The sequence below is a fragment of the Symphalangus syndactylus genome, chromosome 11 (assembly GCF_028878055.3).
Source record: "Symphalangus syndactylus isolate Jambi chromosome 11, NHGRI_mSymSyn1-v2.1_pri, whole genome shotgun sequence".
Lineage (NCBI taxonomy): Eukaryota > Metazoa > Chordata > Mammalia > Primates > Hylobatidae > Symphalangus > Symphalangus syndactylus.
Window position 1 is genome coordinate 116681678 of NC_072433.2, and position 16477 is coordinate 116698154.

A 16477-nucleotide genomic window follows, 5' to 3' on the forward strand; every position below is an offset into this window, starting at 1 on the left:
TTTATATTCCAGTCCCAAATCGGTACAGCATGTAAAGTGTAGTAACATAATAGATGATAGATACATAGCTAGAACCATAGAAAAGATAATTTACATATTTAGTCATTGATTTGACAAATATTTATTAAGTTCCAACTACTTTCCAGGCACTGTATGAAGCACTAATAATACAGCGGGAATCAAAGACCCTACCTCCATGGAACTTACATTTTAGTTGGAGGAAATATAAAATAAGCAAATGCATATCTAATATGTTAGTTGATGATAACTGTGTAGAAGAAATATAAACTCAGGTAAAACAGGAAGTACTACCCAGGTACATGGTTAGGATGGTGTTATTTCATATAAAGTGACCTGGGAAAGTTTCCTAGAAAGGTGACATTTGTTTAGAGATCTGAAGAAAGTGGGAGAACAAGCTATGCATTTATCTTGGGAGGAATATAGCAAGAGAAAACAGAATGCAAAACACCCTGGAATTCATTGTGGGTCATGTTGAGATGCCCATTACACATCCAAGTAGGAATGTAAGCAGGTCCATGATATGTATTTGGAAGTCATTAAGAAGTATAAGATATTGGGGACATGATACTAAATAACAACTGCAAGCGAGTTAGAAAAGTTTCAAGGACTAAGACCGAGGTCAATGCAATATTTAGAGTTTAGGAAAATGAGGAGAAAGAAAAAATAAAATGCTGAAGTATGTTGAGGTAGGAATAGAACCAAAGCAAATTGAGATCTTGGAGACAATGTGATGAGGACATTTTTCAAAGAGAGATTGATCAGCTGTGTCAAAAGCTGAAGACTTAAATGTAAAACCTAAAACTGTAAAAACCCTGGAAAACAACCTAGGCAATACTGGTCTGGACACAGGAAGGAGCAAAGATTTCATGACAAAGATTCCAAAAGCAATTTCAACAAAAACGAAATTTGACAAATGGGACCTAATTAAACTTAAGAGCTCTGCACAGCAAAAGAAACCATCAATAGAATAAAGAGACAACCTACAGAATGGGAGGAACTTAAACAAATTTAAAAGGAAAAACCGACCCCATTAAAAAGTGGGCAAAGAACATGAACTGACACTTTCCAAAAGACATGCAGCCAACAAGCATATTAAAAAAAGTTCAGTAACACTGATGATTAGATACATACATATCAAAACGACAATGAGATAACATCTCACACCAGTCAGAATGGCTATTAGAAAATCAAAAAATAACAGATGCTGGTGAGGTTGCGGAGAAAAGGGAAAACTTATACACTGTTAATGGGAGTGTAAATTAGTTCCACCATTGTGGAAAGCAGTGTGGCAATTCCTCAAAGAACTAAAAACATAACTACCCATAACTACCATTCGATCCAGCAATCCCATTACTGAGTATATACCCAAAGCAATATAAATCATTCTACTATAAAGGCACATGCATGTGGATGTTCACTGCAGCACTGTTCACAATAGCAAAGACATAGAATTAACCTAAATGCCCAGTAGTGACAGGTTGGATAAAGAAAATGTGGTACATGTACACTATGGAATACTATGCAGCAATAAAAAACGAATGAGATCATGTCTTTTGCAGGAACATGGATGGAGGTGGAGGCCATTATCCTTAGCAAACTAATGCAGGAACAAAAAACCGAATACCATTTGTTCTCACTTATAACTGGGAGCTAAATAATAACTCATGAACACAAAGAAGGGAACAATAGACACTGGGGCCTGCTGAAGGCTGGAGGGTGGGAGGAGGGAGAGGATCAGAAAAAAATAACTATTGAGTAATAGGCTTAGTACGTGGGTGATGAAATCATCTGTACAACAAACCCCTGTGACATGAGTTTACCTATATAGCAAACCTGTAATATACCCCTGAACTTAAAGTATAAAAACCTTTTTTGTTTTTAAAGCTGAAGACAAGTGGAGCAAAACGAAGGCTGAGATTAGACGGTTGATATTTTTTCCAAAAGGGTTTGACACACCATTATGTGAAGCTATATGGGAATGCCTGAATATACAATATGTCAGGAAGTATAACTTAAAAATATAGCAGAAAATAGTTATAACTGTAGAAGACTGAAAATAGTTGCGCACTACGTGATGACATTTCAGTCAATGGACCACATATGCAACAATGGTCTTATAAGATTATAATCTGTATTTTTACTGTAACATTTCTATGTTTAGATGCACAAATACTTAGGATTGTTTTACAGTTGCCTACAGTATACAGTATGGTAACATTGCTATACAGCTTTGTAGCTTGGAAACAATGGGATACACCATATAGCCTAGGTGTGTAGTAGGTTATATCATTTAGGCTTGTGAAGTACACTCAACAATGTTCACACAATGACTACATTGCCTAATGACACATTTCTCAAAATGTATTTCCATCATTAAGCAAAGCATGACTGTAGTTCTGCTACATACATATACACCTTCAATTGGCTCTATGTGGAGTCACCATACCTGGCAGTCTGTCATCTAAGTGCTATACAAAACAAATCTCCTATATGGTAAGCTCCTTAATATTAGCAGAGTTGTCAGCCCTTTTGTCATTGTATCTCTAGCACCCAAATAAGTGCTCAATAAATATTTGGTGGATAAGTGAATCAATCGAATAATGGGGTACTGATTCTAAATTTTTCACTCATGTAGATAACATTATAACCTTTTAGAATATTAATGCAATGACAATATAAAAGCCTACCTATACTATAGGGCAGGTAGCTTGTTTCACAGCTTATTCATAATTCAATTAGGCATCCTTATGACCAGCTCATTTCTAATCAATTACAAATAAACATCAAGATTTGCAGTGTGAGGGTTCACAGCAACCTTCAACATGTATGTTTCAGGCAAAATCTTAAAAACAAGGTAACTCTGAATCTGACAAAGGCAGTTGGGCCATAGCATCTAAACTAGATGTTTCACTTCCATACTTACAAACAGATATTTAAACACTAACACTAGAGGCTCAGCATTATTGCATAATGCTGATCTAATTAATGATATAAATTTACCCTTAGGATAACAACTTACATCTGCAAAATGTTTAAAGGCACAGATGTAGAGATTCTGTTGAAACATGTTGATCGCAGGCAATAATAGCTCACTCTTCTGCATTAATTTGCAGAATTAATGGCTGACTTCTTGGATGGCCTTGTTCCTGAGTCCTAAGCAATTGGTGCCTGGTACCTTCAGGCCATCTGGCATCTTGTGGCTGAGCCAGCTCCAACTGCATCAAGTCATTGTGATAGCTTCCTGAAATTACTTAGCCTGGCTGAAAATACAGAGGTATGGAAGGATTTTTCCCTAGAAATAGTAAGAAGTGGCCCCGTAGGAGTTAACCTTTTTTTGAAAAAGAAGGAAGTGTGATAAAATTGAAGACCTCCAGGAAACTTAAGATCCTGTCTTTGTGAACTAGGCACACTATGAATTGCATATGTATTAAATGGATAGAAAAGTTTATAGTGTAACTGAATCATATGATGACTTTAAATGTTGACATGGAAAGTTCCAGTTTTACATTTCTCCTGTATCTACTTGATTCATCCAAGTTTGTAGGACCCTCTCAAACCTCTCCTTGAAGCCAGTGCACAGACTGGAATTGAAATAAAGTAATGGCAAAAACCGCAACTATGTTTGCACCAACCTAATATTATGAAGAACTATAGCAGGCCTAGTCTCTGTAATTTGGCATTGCAAAATTCCAGAGGCAACAAGAATTTGGATTTAAAAAAGGCTTAACATGAAATAGTTGGAGGACATAAACTGCATGATTTAAGACTTACAAAGCTGCAGTAATGAAGACAATGTGGTGTTGACGAAAGGAGAGACTTAACTCCTCAGTGGAACACCACAGAGAGTCCAATTATAGACTCTCACATATGTGTACAATTGATTTCAACAACAGTAACAAGGCAGTTGAATGGGTAAAGAAAAGCTTTTCAACAAATTGTGCTGGAACAATTGGATATACATCTTTTAAAATTACATCATATCATAAGATAAAATTAACCCTAAATGTATTATAGACCTAAATGTGGAATCTACAAAACTATAAAACTTCAGGGAAAAATGTAGAGTAAATATTTTTTAATAGGACACCAGGAGCATGAACCACAAAAGAAAAACAAAACAGAAAATTATTGTTTGAAATGTATCAAAATAAATTATTTTATCTTAGGAAAACTCTGTTAAGACAATGAAAAGGTAAGCCACAGAATGGGTGAAAATATTTACAATAGGCATATTTGACAAAGGGTTGTTGTCCAAAATATATAATCCCTGTAATAGTAATAAAAGACCAAGCAATACAATCAAATGGGCAAAACATTTCAACAGACAATTCAGAAATGAAGATATGCAGATAGCCAACAAACTCCTAAAAAGATGCTTAACATCATTAATATTGTATCAAGAAATGCAAATTAAAACCATAAAGACCTACATTTGCGTATACATTGCACTGTCTTAAGTTTAAAGAATTGAAAAAACTAAATTGTTGCTGATAATACAGAGGAATCAGAATTCACATACCGCTATTGGGAATGTAGTATAATCACTTTGGGAAGATTTTAGGTGTTTTTTTTTTTTTTTTTTATCACTTAAGCATTCACCTCTTATATGATCCAAACTTTCCACTCCTAGATCCAAAAATATACTCTGTATGATCTCTTTAAATGTATTGAAACTCACTGATAATCTATCCAGGTGAATGTACTATATGCATTTGACAGAATGCATTTCCACAGTTGTTAGTGTTTCATAAATATTAATTAGGTCAAGGTTATTAATAGAGTAATAAAAATCATCTTTTATTATGTGTATAGATGTTTTAATAATGCTAAATTGGAGAATTTAAATATCCTACTATGACCACAATTGTCTACTCCCTTCGATTATCTCAGATTTTGATTCATACCTCATAAGGCTTTATTGCAAGACACTAATACAGTTATTATTGCTATGTCCTCTTGATGCATTATGTCTTCTTATTGCATTTCTTTTCATTATGAAAAAGTCTTCTTTATCACTGGTAGAAGTATAACTTCTTTATATTGAACTTTATTATATCTGATATTAATCTGATTTTGTGTGTTTATTTTTTTGCATGGTAAAATATTATTCTTTTATTTAGTTTAAATGTATCTGTGTACTATTTCAAGTGAGCCTCTTGTAGTAAGCATGTAGTTAAGTCTTGATTTTTATCTGTTATAAAAATTATAACCTTTTAAATCAGGTAGTTCATTAATGTTTAATCATTGATTAAACAATGTGTTTGAATTTTGGTCTAGATTTTATAATTTATTTTTTAACTCTTTATTTCCCTCTAATCCCCATTAATTTACTTTTATATTATTTGAATTCTCTTTAGGATCCTACTTTATCTATTACATTTTTAGCTATAATCCTTTACCTCTTTAAGAGGCCTGATCTGGGTCTAGGTCTGGGATCACACATCTTTATTTAAAGGGCCAGATAGTAAATATATTAGGCTTGTCAGCAGCAGAGCCTCTGTTGCAACTCATATGTGCTGCTCTAGCTCAAATCAACCATAGATAATATGTAACTAGATGAGCAAGACAGTTGGCCAGTCTCCAGGCTATAGTTTGCCAAACTCGCCTCTAGGGATTAAAATATAAACGCTCAATTTTTCTGAATCTATTTAGAGTTTTATAGTACTATTTCATTTGGAATTATTGGAATATGCAACCACGTATGTGCATTTAGACTTCCTCATTCAGTTTTTCTGTACTATAGTCATTTTATATATATATATGTATATATATGTGTGTGTGTATATATGTGTATATATATATGTGTATATATATGTGTGTATATATATATATATATAGCATCTGTGTACGTTGTAGACCATACAATAAAATTGTATATATTTTACTTAATATACATTGCATATATTTTAAGGATTAAGAATGTAAAAATAGTCTTTTACTTTTAGCTTGATATTTGCCCTTTCCATTGTTCTTCATGACTTCCTGAAGATATGAGTTTTCGTTTGGTTTCATTTTCCTTCTCCATGTCTTTTAGTTGGGTTGCTAATGACAAATTCTCTTAATTTTCTTTTACCTGAAAATTTTCATTTCACCTTAATTTTTGAAATATATATTTCACTAGATATAAAATTATAGGTTGACTTTTTCTTTTACCATCTCAGAAACATTCCTCTATCTTCTCTTCTCCATAGTTTAAGACGAGAAATGTATAGCCCTTGGATTGTCATTTCCCTGTAAGTAATCTGTTGTTTCTCCCTGTTTATGTGCAAGATATTCTCCTTCTCTTTGGTTTTCAGAAGCTTAACTATAATGTGTCTACATATGCTTTACTGCATATTTATCCCATTGGAGGACTGTTGAACTTATTGATTTTGTAAATCTATGCCTTTTCTCAAATTTGGAAAGAAGTTTTAGTGATCATTCCTTTAAATACTTTCCTACCTCTCCATCCTCTCCTGAGAATACAATTACACACATTAATTTTTTTGATATAATCTCACAGCTTTCTGTAAATCTTTCATATTTTTCAATATTTTCCCTTTCTCCTTCAGAGTGGGTAATTTCCTTTAAACTATTTTCAAGCTTACTGAATTTTTATCATTTCCATCCTGCTCAAATCCGTTCAGTCAACTTTTAATTTTACATATTGTATTTTTCACATCTAAAGTGAAAGTTTTAATTTACTTTTTTTAAACTTCTCTTGAGATATCTTTTCATTTATTACAAGCCAATTTCCATTACCTCACTAGGTATATTCATAAAGTCAATTTCAAATTTTACGAAAATCATAACACATGTGTCAACTCAGGTTTGAATTGTTTATTTACATTTTTAAAGAAAGGGTTGCATTTTGCTGTTCTACATTGCCAGTAATTTTTACTTCTATACTAGAAATGTTGTTATATTATAGAGCAAGCATGAGCAAACTATGGCTTAAAGTTTTACTGGAACACAGTGACACACATTTTTTCATTTATTTTCTATGGCCGTCCTCAAGCTACGATGGCAGTGTTGAATAGTTGCAACAGAGACCACCTGGCCAAGAAGCCTAACATACATACTATTTGGCAATTTACAGAAAGAGTTTGCTGACCCTGTTGTAGAGGCTCTGGATTCTGTTATATTCCTTTAAAGACTGTTTTCTGTTTTTACAGGCAATTACATTAATTAGATTTAAACTGGAAATTTTGTCTCATCTATTGTAGGCAGCAGCTCATATCTTAGATCAATTCATTTTTCTCTTATCTGTGCTATTTGTAGTGTGTGTTGTGTATGTATGGGTCAGGTGCCAAGGGGAGACTTAAGCTCCTCTAATTCTATTCCTTCTGGGATTCTCCCTTCAGTTTATGGCAGCCTTGATCACTTCAGTTTCTGTCTTCATGAGTCTATAGGATGATATGTTTTTCCAGTTGGCACCTAATATCAGGACACAATAGTGGGCATCTATCAGGTTAAAGCTGCAAAGATGATGAACTAACCTTTTGCCATTTTTTCAGTTCCCCTCAAAAGTGTGCCTGCTGAACGCAGTCACTTTCACAATTGCCATGCACAAAAAATAAAATACCTAGGAATACAGCCAACCAGGGTGGTGAAAGATCTTTATATGCAGAAATAGAAAATACTGCTCAAAGTAATCAGAGATGACACAAATGGAAAAACATTCCATGCTCATGTATAGGAAGAATCAGCATTGTTAAAATGGCCATACTGCCCAAAGCAATTTATAGATTCACTGCTATTCCTATTAAACTACCATTGATATTCTTCACAGCATTAGAAAACCTATTTTAAAATTCATGTAGAAACAAAAACAAGCCAAAATAGCCAAGGCAATCAAGCAAAAAGAACGAAACTGGAGGCATGATGTTACTTGACTTCAAACTATACTCCAGGGCTACAGTAATAAAAACAACATGATACTGGGACAAAACAGACACACAGACCAATGGAAGAGAAGGGAAAACCCAGAAATAAGGTTGCAAACCTACAACTATCTGATCTTTGACAAACCTGTTCAATAAATGGCACTGGGATAACTTACTAGCCATATGCGGAAGATTGAAACTGGACCCCTTTTTAGGCTATACACAAAAATTAACTCAAGATGGATTAGATACTTACATGTAAAACCCAAAACTATAAAAAAACCTTGGAAGACAAGCTAGGCAATACCATTCTGGACATAGGAACAAGCAAAGATTTCAAGACAAAGACTCCAAAAGCAATTGCAACAAAAGCAAAAGAAAACAGAGAGAGAGAGAGAGAGAGAGAGAGAGAGAAATTGGATCTAATTAAACTAAAGAGCTTCTGCACAGCAAAAGAAACTATCAAGTTTCCACCAAGAGTGGACAGACAGTCTACAGAGTGGGAGAAAATTTTTGCAAACTATGAATCTAACAAAGATCTAATATCCAGCAACAATAGCAAACTTAAGTTTACAAGCAAAAAACAAGCAACCCCAATAAAAGGTGGGCAAAGGACGTTAACAAACACTTTTCAAAAGAAGAGATACATGCAGCCAACAATGATATGAACACCGCTGATCACTAGAGAAATGCAAATCAAAACCACAATGTAATACCGTCTTACGCTAGTCAGAATGGCTACTATTAAAATGTCAAAAAATAACAGATGCTGATGAGATGTGGAGAAAAGGGAACACTTATACACTGTTGATGGGAGTGTAAATTAGTTCAACCATTGTGGAAAACAGTGGGGCAATTCCTCAAAGAGCTAAAAACAGAAATAGCGTTTGACCAGCAATCCCATTACTGGGTATATACCCAAAGGAATATAAGTTATTCTGTTATAAAGACACATGCATGTATGTGTTCACTGCAGCACTATTCACAATAGCAAAGACATGAAATGAACCTAAATGTTCATCAGTGACAGATTGGATAAAGAAAATGTGGAACATATACACCAAGGAATACTATGCAGCCATAAAAAATGAGATAATGTCCTTTGCAGCAACATGGATGGAACTGGAGCCATTATTATTAGCAAACTAATGCAGGAACAAAAACCAAATACCACATGTTCTCACTTATAAGTGAGAGCTAAATGATAAGAACTTATGGACACAGAAGGGAACAACACACATTGGAACCTATCAGAAGGTGGAGGCTGGGAGGAGGGAGAGGATCAGGAAAAATATCTAATGGGTACTAGGCTTACTACCTGGGTGATGAAATAAACTGTACATCATACCCCCATGACACAAGTTCAGGTATAACAAACCTGCACATGTACCCCTGAACTTAAAAGTTAATTTTTTTTTTATTTATTATTTGAGGCAGAGTCTTGCTCTGTTGCCCAGGTTGGAGTGCAGTGGCATGATCTCAGCTTACTGCAACCTCCAGCTCCCAGGTTCAAGCAATTCTCCTTCCTCAGGCTCCTGAGTAGCTGGAATTACAGGCGCCTGCCACCATGTCTCGTTAATTTTTGTATTATTAGTAGAGACAAGGTATTACCGTGTTGGCTAGGCTGGTCTCGAACTCCTGACCTCAGGTGATCCACCTGCACTGGCCTCCCAAAGTTCTGGGATTACAGGTGTGAGCCACCATGCTTGGCCGAAAGTTAAATTTAAAACGAAAAGTATGTTGCCTTGGTTCACTCTCCAGAGCCTTCAGGAAGTTGTTTTTTGTATTCTGTTCACAGTTTATAGTTGATACCTACAAGAGGGTTGGTTTTTTGAGAAATTAATCCACCATTCCAGAAGGGGAATCTTTTTATCTTAATTCTGTATCATTTTTCTTTAAAAATTTAAAATAGGTTCTTCATTCTTTTTAGTGTTTTCTTTTCTTTGGGGGCCTCCATTATATAGATATTACCAGTTCTCCTTTCTTTTAATTTATTTTTATTCCCTTTCTTTAACACGTCCTGATGTAACCATGAAAGAGTCCCTTGCAGCTTGCTGCTTCATTCATTGGCTATCCATGGGTTACATTTCCCTTTCTATGCCTATCACTCAACTTCTGCAAGTAGCTACGTACGTGGAATGGAGGAGGTGAAAGAGAGAATGTCAAACTTATTCAGTGGGCAGTGGCCAAATCTTCTCTGTTAAAGGATAAAGTTTCTAGGATGTAAGTGAGCTAGATTTCTAACATTTCTTCCCACTAAAAAGAAGGTTTATAATTAATGTTTAAATCCAATAAGTGTTACATTATGTAGTCAATGTTTATTAAGATTTATCCTCATTTTTATCAGTCTATTTGCTTACCATTGCTTTTCAGTCCTTTCTTATAAAGTCATACTTCTTTTTCTTAAAAAACATCACTTAGAAGCAACTTTGGGGCAGATCTATAGAAGGTATACACTCAGTGCTTGTTCCACTGAAAGTGCCTTTTTTTAACATTCAAACCTGAATAAAATTTTAGCTGAGTTCAGGAGTGCAGATTGACAGAATTTTTTCTCTATTCTAATAATTATAATAAAGTTCTGTTATTAGAAAAGAATGTTTCTAAAATTTTATTTTATATTTGAATTTCCTTTGCAATCTGTTAAGTTATTGAAAATGTATTTGAGAGAGTAATACAGAGAAAAGAAGGTAGCTATATGTCCAAAGATTAATTATTACTTCAATGCATATGCAGTTAAAATTATCTTATTTTAACATAAATTTCAGAACATCTTAATGCTGTAAAGAAAGGCATGGGTACAGGTTAGCTTTGAAGATAAATTTTATAATATTTGTACAGGACAATTAACCTTCCATTTCAATACATAGTACATTTATGTAACATTTAAAAAGCCTATTTGAGATAAACATCCAGGTACATATTATATTCTTTTAATAAACTCTTTTTACTATAGAAGCATAACAAAGGAATATTGTATTATTTCTATTAGTTTGCTAGAAAATGCTGGGTTTTGCATCTCTGTTGTGGATTCCTATGCCAAGCATTTTAAATTATAGGGTTATTGTCTTAACTGACCTATTAAGTGGTTTCAGCAACTAAGTTGAAAAAAATATTTGACTCTTGCCTGTGTAACATATGGACAGTGTTTGGCTCTAATGTAATACCCATAATGCCCCATTCTGCCCTTCAGAAAGGGCTTGCTATTATGTACCTCTAATGTGACATACCTGAGGTATTCCACTTTTCAAGGTGAAAACTATCCATACTATTTCTTCAACATTTTCTTGCCTTACTTGTGGGAGTTTGGTTTGAACTTCTAAATCTGAGTTATTTTTAAGACCGAGGCTGTAATTTATTTACCATAAGATCCCTAGACCTACAGAACAGAAAGGGTAAAAGACATCTCTGAGAGAGATTTTATTCTACGTGACCATGCTTATTTTGAAAAGCTGCCAAGTTTGCTTGTATGCTCTGAGTGTCTCAAGTGGGAATCAATGACAGTACCTGCGGTTTCGAATAGCAGCAGATAATGGTGGAAGGGCAGAATGTAGACCACCAACAACATTCAACAAGCAAGCATTATTCCAAAACTACAGTGTAGATTTGCTTTTTCAGTTCAGTATGCATTGGTTAACTAATGAACTTGAATAAAATAATTATTGTTATGAGATAACTAAGTTTTATTAAATGCTAGTAAAGAAAAATTCTTCTTTCAATTTTCTAAAGAAAAATGAACATTTGACCCCATAATTATCAAACATCCTTGACAGAAAGTTACTAATGGGTGAAAAATTTTTAGAATCAGAAATGCTCAGGTTAGACATCTGCTAACTGAAATACTCTTAAATGTCACCACAAAAGTACATGAAAAACAATTGAACTCTTTGCCTATTTGCAAGAGTTTAAAATATTACAAAGGAGCAATATGATTTATAGGCATTCTTTACAATAATTTTCTAGATGAATTTTTGGTAAATGCTATGGGCAGTTAGAAGAAGTACACTAGTTAAGCTAAACCATATCCTAAATATAATAAGATATATTTGTGTGACATATTTTCAAGCTGGAAAAAAGTCACAGAAAAGAAAATAAGGTAGATTAAATATATCTCACTCTCTCCACAGACTATTGAATTTCATTGGATCTGTCATTTCTTTGTGTTAGGAACATTTCAATTTCACTGTTAGATATTTTGAAATATACAGTAAATTGTTGTTAAAAAAAAGCTTACAAACAGTTCAGAAATCCAAAGTATAGGAAAATAATATTTGGGGATTTCCAACAAAGTAAGTATTAGGGTAATTAAATATTAAATATATTGAAAGAATATATGTTTTAAATAGTTCTAATTTAAATATATTCCTCAAATATATCTAATAGATTTGGGTCATAAGTTAACTTTAATTTTGCTGTGATTTTTAGTCTATTTTGAACACCAACACCAGAATAAGTTTCCTAAAATAACCTATTATCTTATCAATCTGCTGCTGGTCAACTGCTAAAGGGCTTATTTTCCCCTACAAACATAAAGTCCCTAGTCTTTCCTGGCTCTTCTGTCTTTCCAGCCTTGTTCTTTACTACTCTCCCCCATGATACTCCTACTCCCATTGCACCAGTCTGCTCACCTTTTCATAACTATGCCTTTCCCATTTCTACTTGTTCTGTCTTTATTGACCTGTTCTCCTCCACCCTCTTCTCCCAGTATCTGGATAGGTAGTAACACAGTCACCTTCACTACAGATTTAATACTCAACTCACTTTTTTTTTTTTTCTTTTTTTGAGACAGAGTCTCATCCTGGCACCCAGGCTGGAATGCAGGGGCACTGCCTCAGCTCACTGCAACTCTGCCTCTCGGGTTCACGCAATTCTCGTGCCTCAGCCTCCTGAGTAGCTGGGATTACGGGTGTGCACCACCACACTCAGCTAAATTTTTAAGTCACTTTTAAATGTCCTTAATGGATTTCATATTTCTGTACAATTGTTAACAATATGTTTGAGTCTAAAAAATGTAAACCACCTTACAAAAAGTCTTTATTAATGTGTGTGTTGGCCTCTTCATATCTATGTCTCTGAGCTGACCATAATTATAGCCGTGTCTAAGGTTTTTGACAATTTTTCTTTTACATTTCCTCAGAGTTCTCTTTGCTTATTGTTGCCATGTTTCAGCTGCCTTATCCCAGTATTTTTTATTCCCTTTAACATTTCCATAGAAAATTTTCATTGTGTTCTGAAGATGTAAAAATCCTTCATACTGAAGTAAAAAGTACTGATAACAATTTACAGAAACATACACATTAAGACTATATTATGTCAGGGGTCAAGACTATATAATGAATTAATAAAGTACTAACCATGGCATTTAAGCATAAAAGCAGAGTGTAAGTGGGAATACACTTTTAGGGCAGCAGACACTGAATTTATAACACAAAAACAAACACTTATTCTACCAGCCTGGTCCATGTGTCATAGTATATAAATGATGATTTCTGTCTTAATTTTTTCTGTTGTATCTACATCATCTTGTGTAACCATATGTGTTTTATTTAAGGAAGTTTTAAAAGATTTAACTTTATGAAATAGATTTTTCTATCATTATGTATCAATCTTCCCATCACTATAAATGAGCCCTGTACTATTTCAATTATAGGTTTAATATTTTAAGTACCTAAAGCATATTTTTCTTCAAATAATTTTTGTTGTTCTATCAAAATAGCTTTCTTAACAATGATTGGCTTCACTTAAAAAAATGTGATACCTTCCCCTTATTAGTTATTGTGCCTTTGTTTTCAGCATGTAATTTGCACAGGATTATGGTGCAAGGTAGAAGGTGAGAAAGAATGCAGAACCAAGCTAGACCCACCAATGGATGGAACTGACTGTGACCCTGGTAAGGTAAGTCATTTTTGTTGTCTGAATTTAATGAGCATACTAGATGAAACTTGAGAAACTTGCATTTTCTCTGCCAGTTACATTTGTATTCATCTTAGCACTGATGGAATAATATCAGTGTATACTAAACTATTAGTATTTCAGCAGTTTTAACATTTATACTTTTTAAAATCCATAGTTGTTTTGTTAATATCAATGTGACGAGGTTTTATTTTATTTGTTGTTGATTGTGAGAATGTTGAGTCATATATATGCATTAATATAGCAAAAATGTGAATTTTTTTACTTTTTAAACAGAAGTAAATTAAGCACAAATAATAGCATAAATGGTAAAATTTCTCATTGCCAATGAATCTTTTCAAGTATAAAATAATTCACTTAGAGCAACTGAGTATTTTTTCCTTGTCAATATAATAATCATCCGTAAAATATTCCAGTTGACATTTGGAGATTAGTAAATATTTGGCTGTCTGTGTAGTTTAATGTACTTCATAAAGCTTTAAAAATTTATTAGTATACATTTCCAGATCTAAATAACTGCTTTTGAAAATTAATTTTCCTTTGAGGAATATGAAGAAGATGGATTTCACATGTATTTAATAATTTTGGTTAACATGATCAAAAGATAACAGATCAATAGTTTACATAATTTTCTAATTTGCATACTGTGATGGGAAAGTAGAATTGTTATAACTGTACTCAGTTGTTAAGATCAGAAAGCTTGCCTCTGAAGAGCATGAATGTGTATTACATTTGAAAATAAACAGCAATGTAAAGAACCTATAGATTGCTTATGGTGAAATACTTGAAGAAAACATGAAATTAGGTGGAGTTTTATTTTAAAAACATATGGATTTGAAAAATGGACAGAAATGAAGCTATTCAACTTCTAGAAATTCGTCTTAAGAAAGTACACACACAGACGCACATACACACACTCACACATGCACACACAGATGCTTAGGCAAGGATGCAGTTTGTAATGGTGAGAAATGAGAAACAATAAAAATATTCATTAGGAGACGAATGGTCACAATGTAGTTGTTAAAAAATGAGGGAGATACGTATGTTCTAACCTGAAGAGATCTATAAGACGTGGCTGTTAGTTGATAGGCATGTCAGAAATATTGATACTTTACAATACAGTTTGACATTTAAGGAAAACACAGTTTGTATACAGATGTGAATACACACACAAAAACACACACTCACACATATAAGTATATATTTTCAAACTCATAAAATTAGCTAGGCATGGTGGCGCATGCCTGTAATCCCAGCTACTCAGAAGGCTGAGGTGGAAGGATTGTTTGAGCCCGGAAGGCAGAGGTTACAGTGAGCCGAGACCGCACCACTGCACTCAAGCCTGGGTGACAGAGCCAGACCTTGTTTCAAAGACAAAAAAAAAAAAGAAAAAGAAAATATAAACACAAAACTCCAAAGTGTAATTAGAAGTTACCTCTTGGGAGGGAAGTAGAATTGATGGCTGGGAGTACGTCAATGAGAGGGATGGGTGAATATAACTTTTCTGCAGCCATTTCTGCATTGTTTGACATAAGCACGCAGTGACTTATTACTTCTATGATTTATTTAATTAGAAAAGAAAAAATGTACAAATTGTTTAAATCCAAACTATTTTTGAAAAAAAAAACTAGAAATATTTTATCACTATATATTATCAATAAGAAAATGATTCCTTAGAGGGAATTTCTGTGAAATATCAGTTAATTGTTTACAGACTGTGCCAAATATTTCCTATAAACTTAAACAAAGCATCAGAATTTGGGTCTGTTTTATTTTTTAAATATATACACAGAAGTACAAGAACCTGTGTATATCAAGCAAGCCTCCTGATATTGTGCTAATTTATTGCTTGAATCATAAAACTTTGCACGAGCAATCATTTTTATCATCCCTGAAACACAAAAGGAGTAATATTAAGAGATAACCAAACATACTGCGATGAGCCCTCTAACATCACATAACTCATTCGTCTTTAGTTTTTTAGCAATATAAAAATCTCTTTATTTTTATAATCTGGCACCTTCAATATTTTTCTGCTATGATTTTTTCCCTTGTATATATAAACATAATTTGCATTCTTGAAATCTTTAAAATAAACTTATTTTGGCAGTTAAAACTGTAATTACTAAACAAAAGTAAAATGTTTTATTTTCCTATAATTGTGTTAATGATACTCTCTTAGAGGTTCTGTAATGCTTTGTATATTGAAATAACTAATGAAACTCTCAGTTTTCCAGGCCATGTGGGCTTCTTCAAATACTCATCTGTTCCAGCTCTTGTAGAAGCCATCGTGAAAATAGCTTCCAACACTCTGCCATTGTGTGCAGTAGTGCTAAAGTATTTGAATGCTTGCAACCTCACACTAAACACTGCAAGCTCAATACATTGCTAAGCAAGAGACAAAGCTTGGGATTTTGTAACTGATAACACTCTAGTGATATTAATCAAACTGTATAAATCTAGTTAATCTAAGAGTGTATCATTACATCTGAAAAGGTGCTTACAGAATTCTATGCTTCTGAATAATTTTCAACAAAAAGTTTATATACTCTTTATGGACAGCATATTACAAATTGAAAACAACTTGTTTTCTTCTCTTTTTATATTTTTTATATAATTTTTATATTTCGCAATTTACAATACAAATATCAATGTGTTGGCATTTACATTTCAAAGAG

The 16477-nt window shown here is 33.5% G+C and overlaps 1 protein-coding gene across 1 annotated transcript in view; it reads left to right on the top strand.

Moving 5' to 3' along the window:
- The window catches only part of ADAMTS19 (ADAM metallopeptidase with thrombospondin type 1 motif 19), a 278081-nt gene that overhangs the window by 164132 nt on the left and 97472 nt on the right, over positions 1-16477 (top strand). The window contains exon 11 of the mRNA XM_055299284.1: positions 13677-13778. Coding sequence (XP_055155259.1) covers positions 13677-13778 — 102 coding nt within the window. The remainder of the gene's footprint in view (positions 1-13676; positions 13779-16477) is intronic.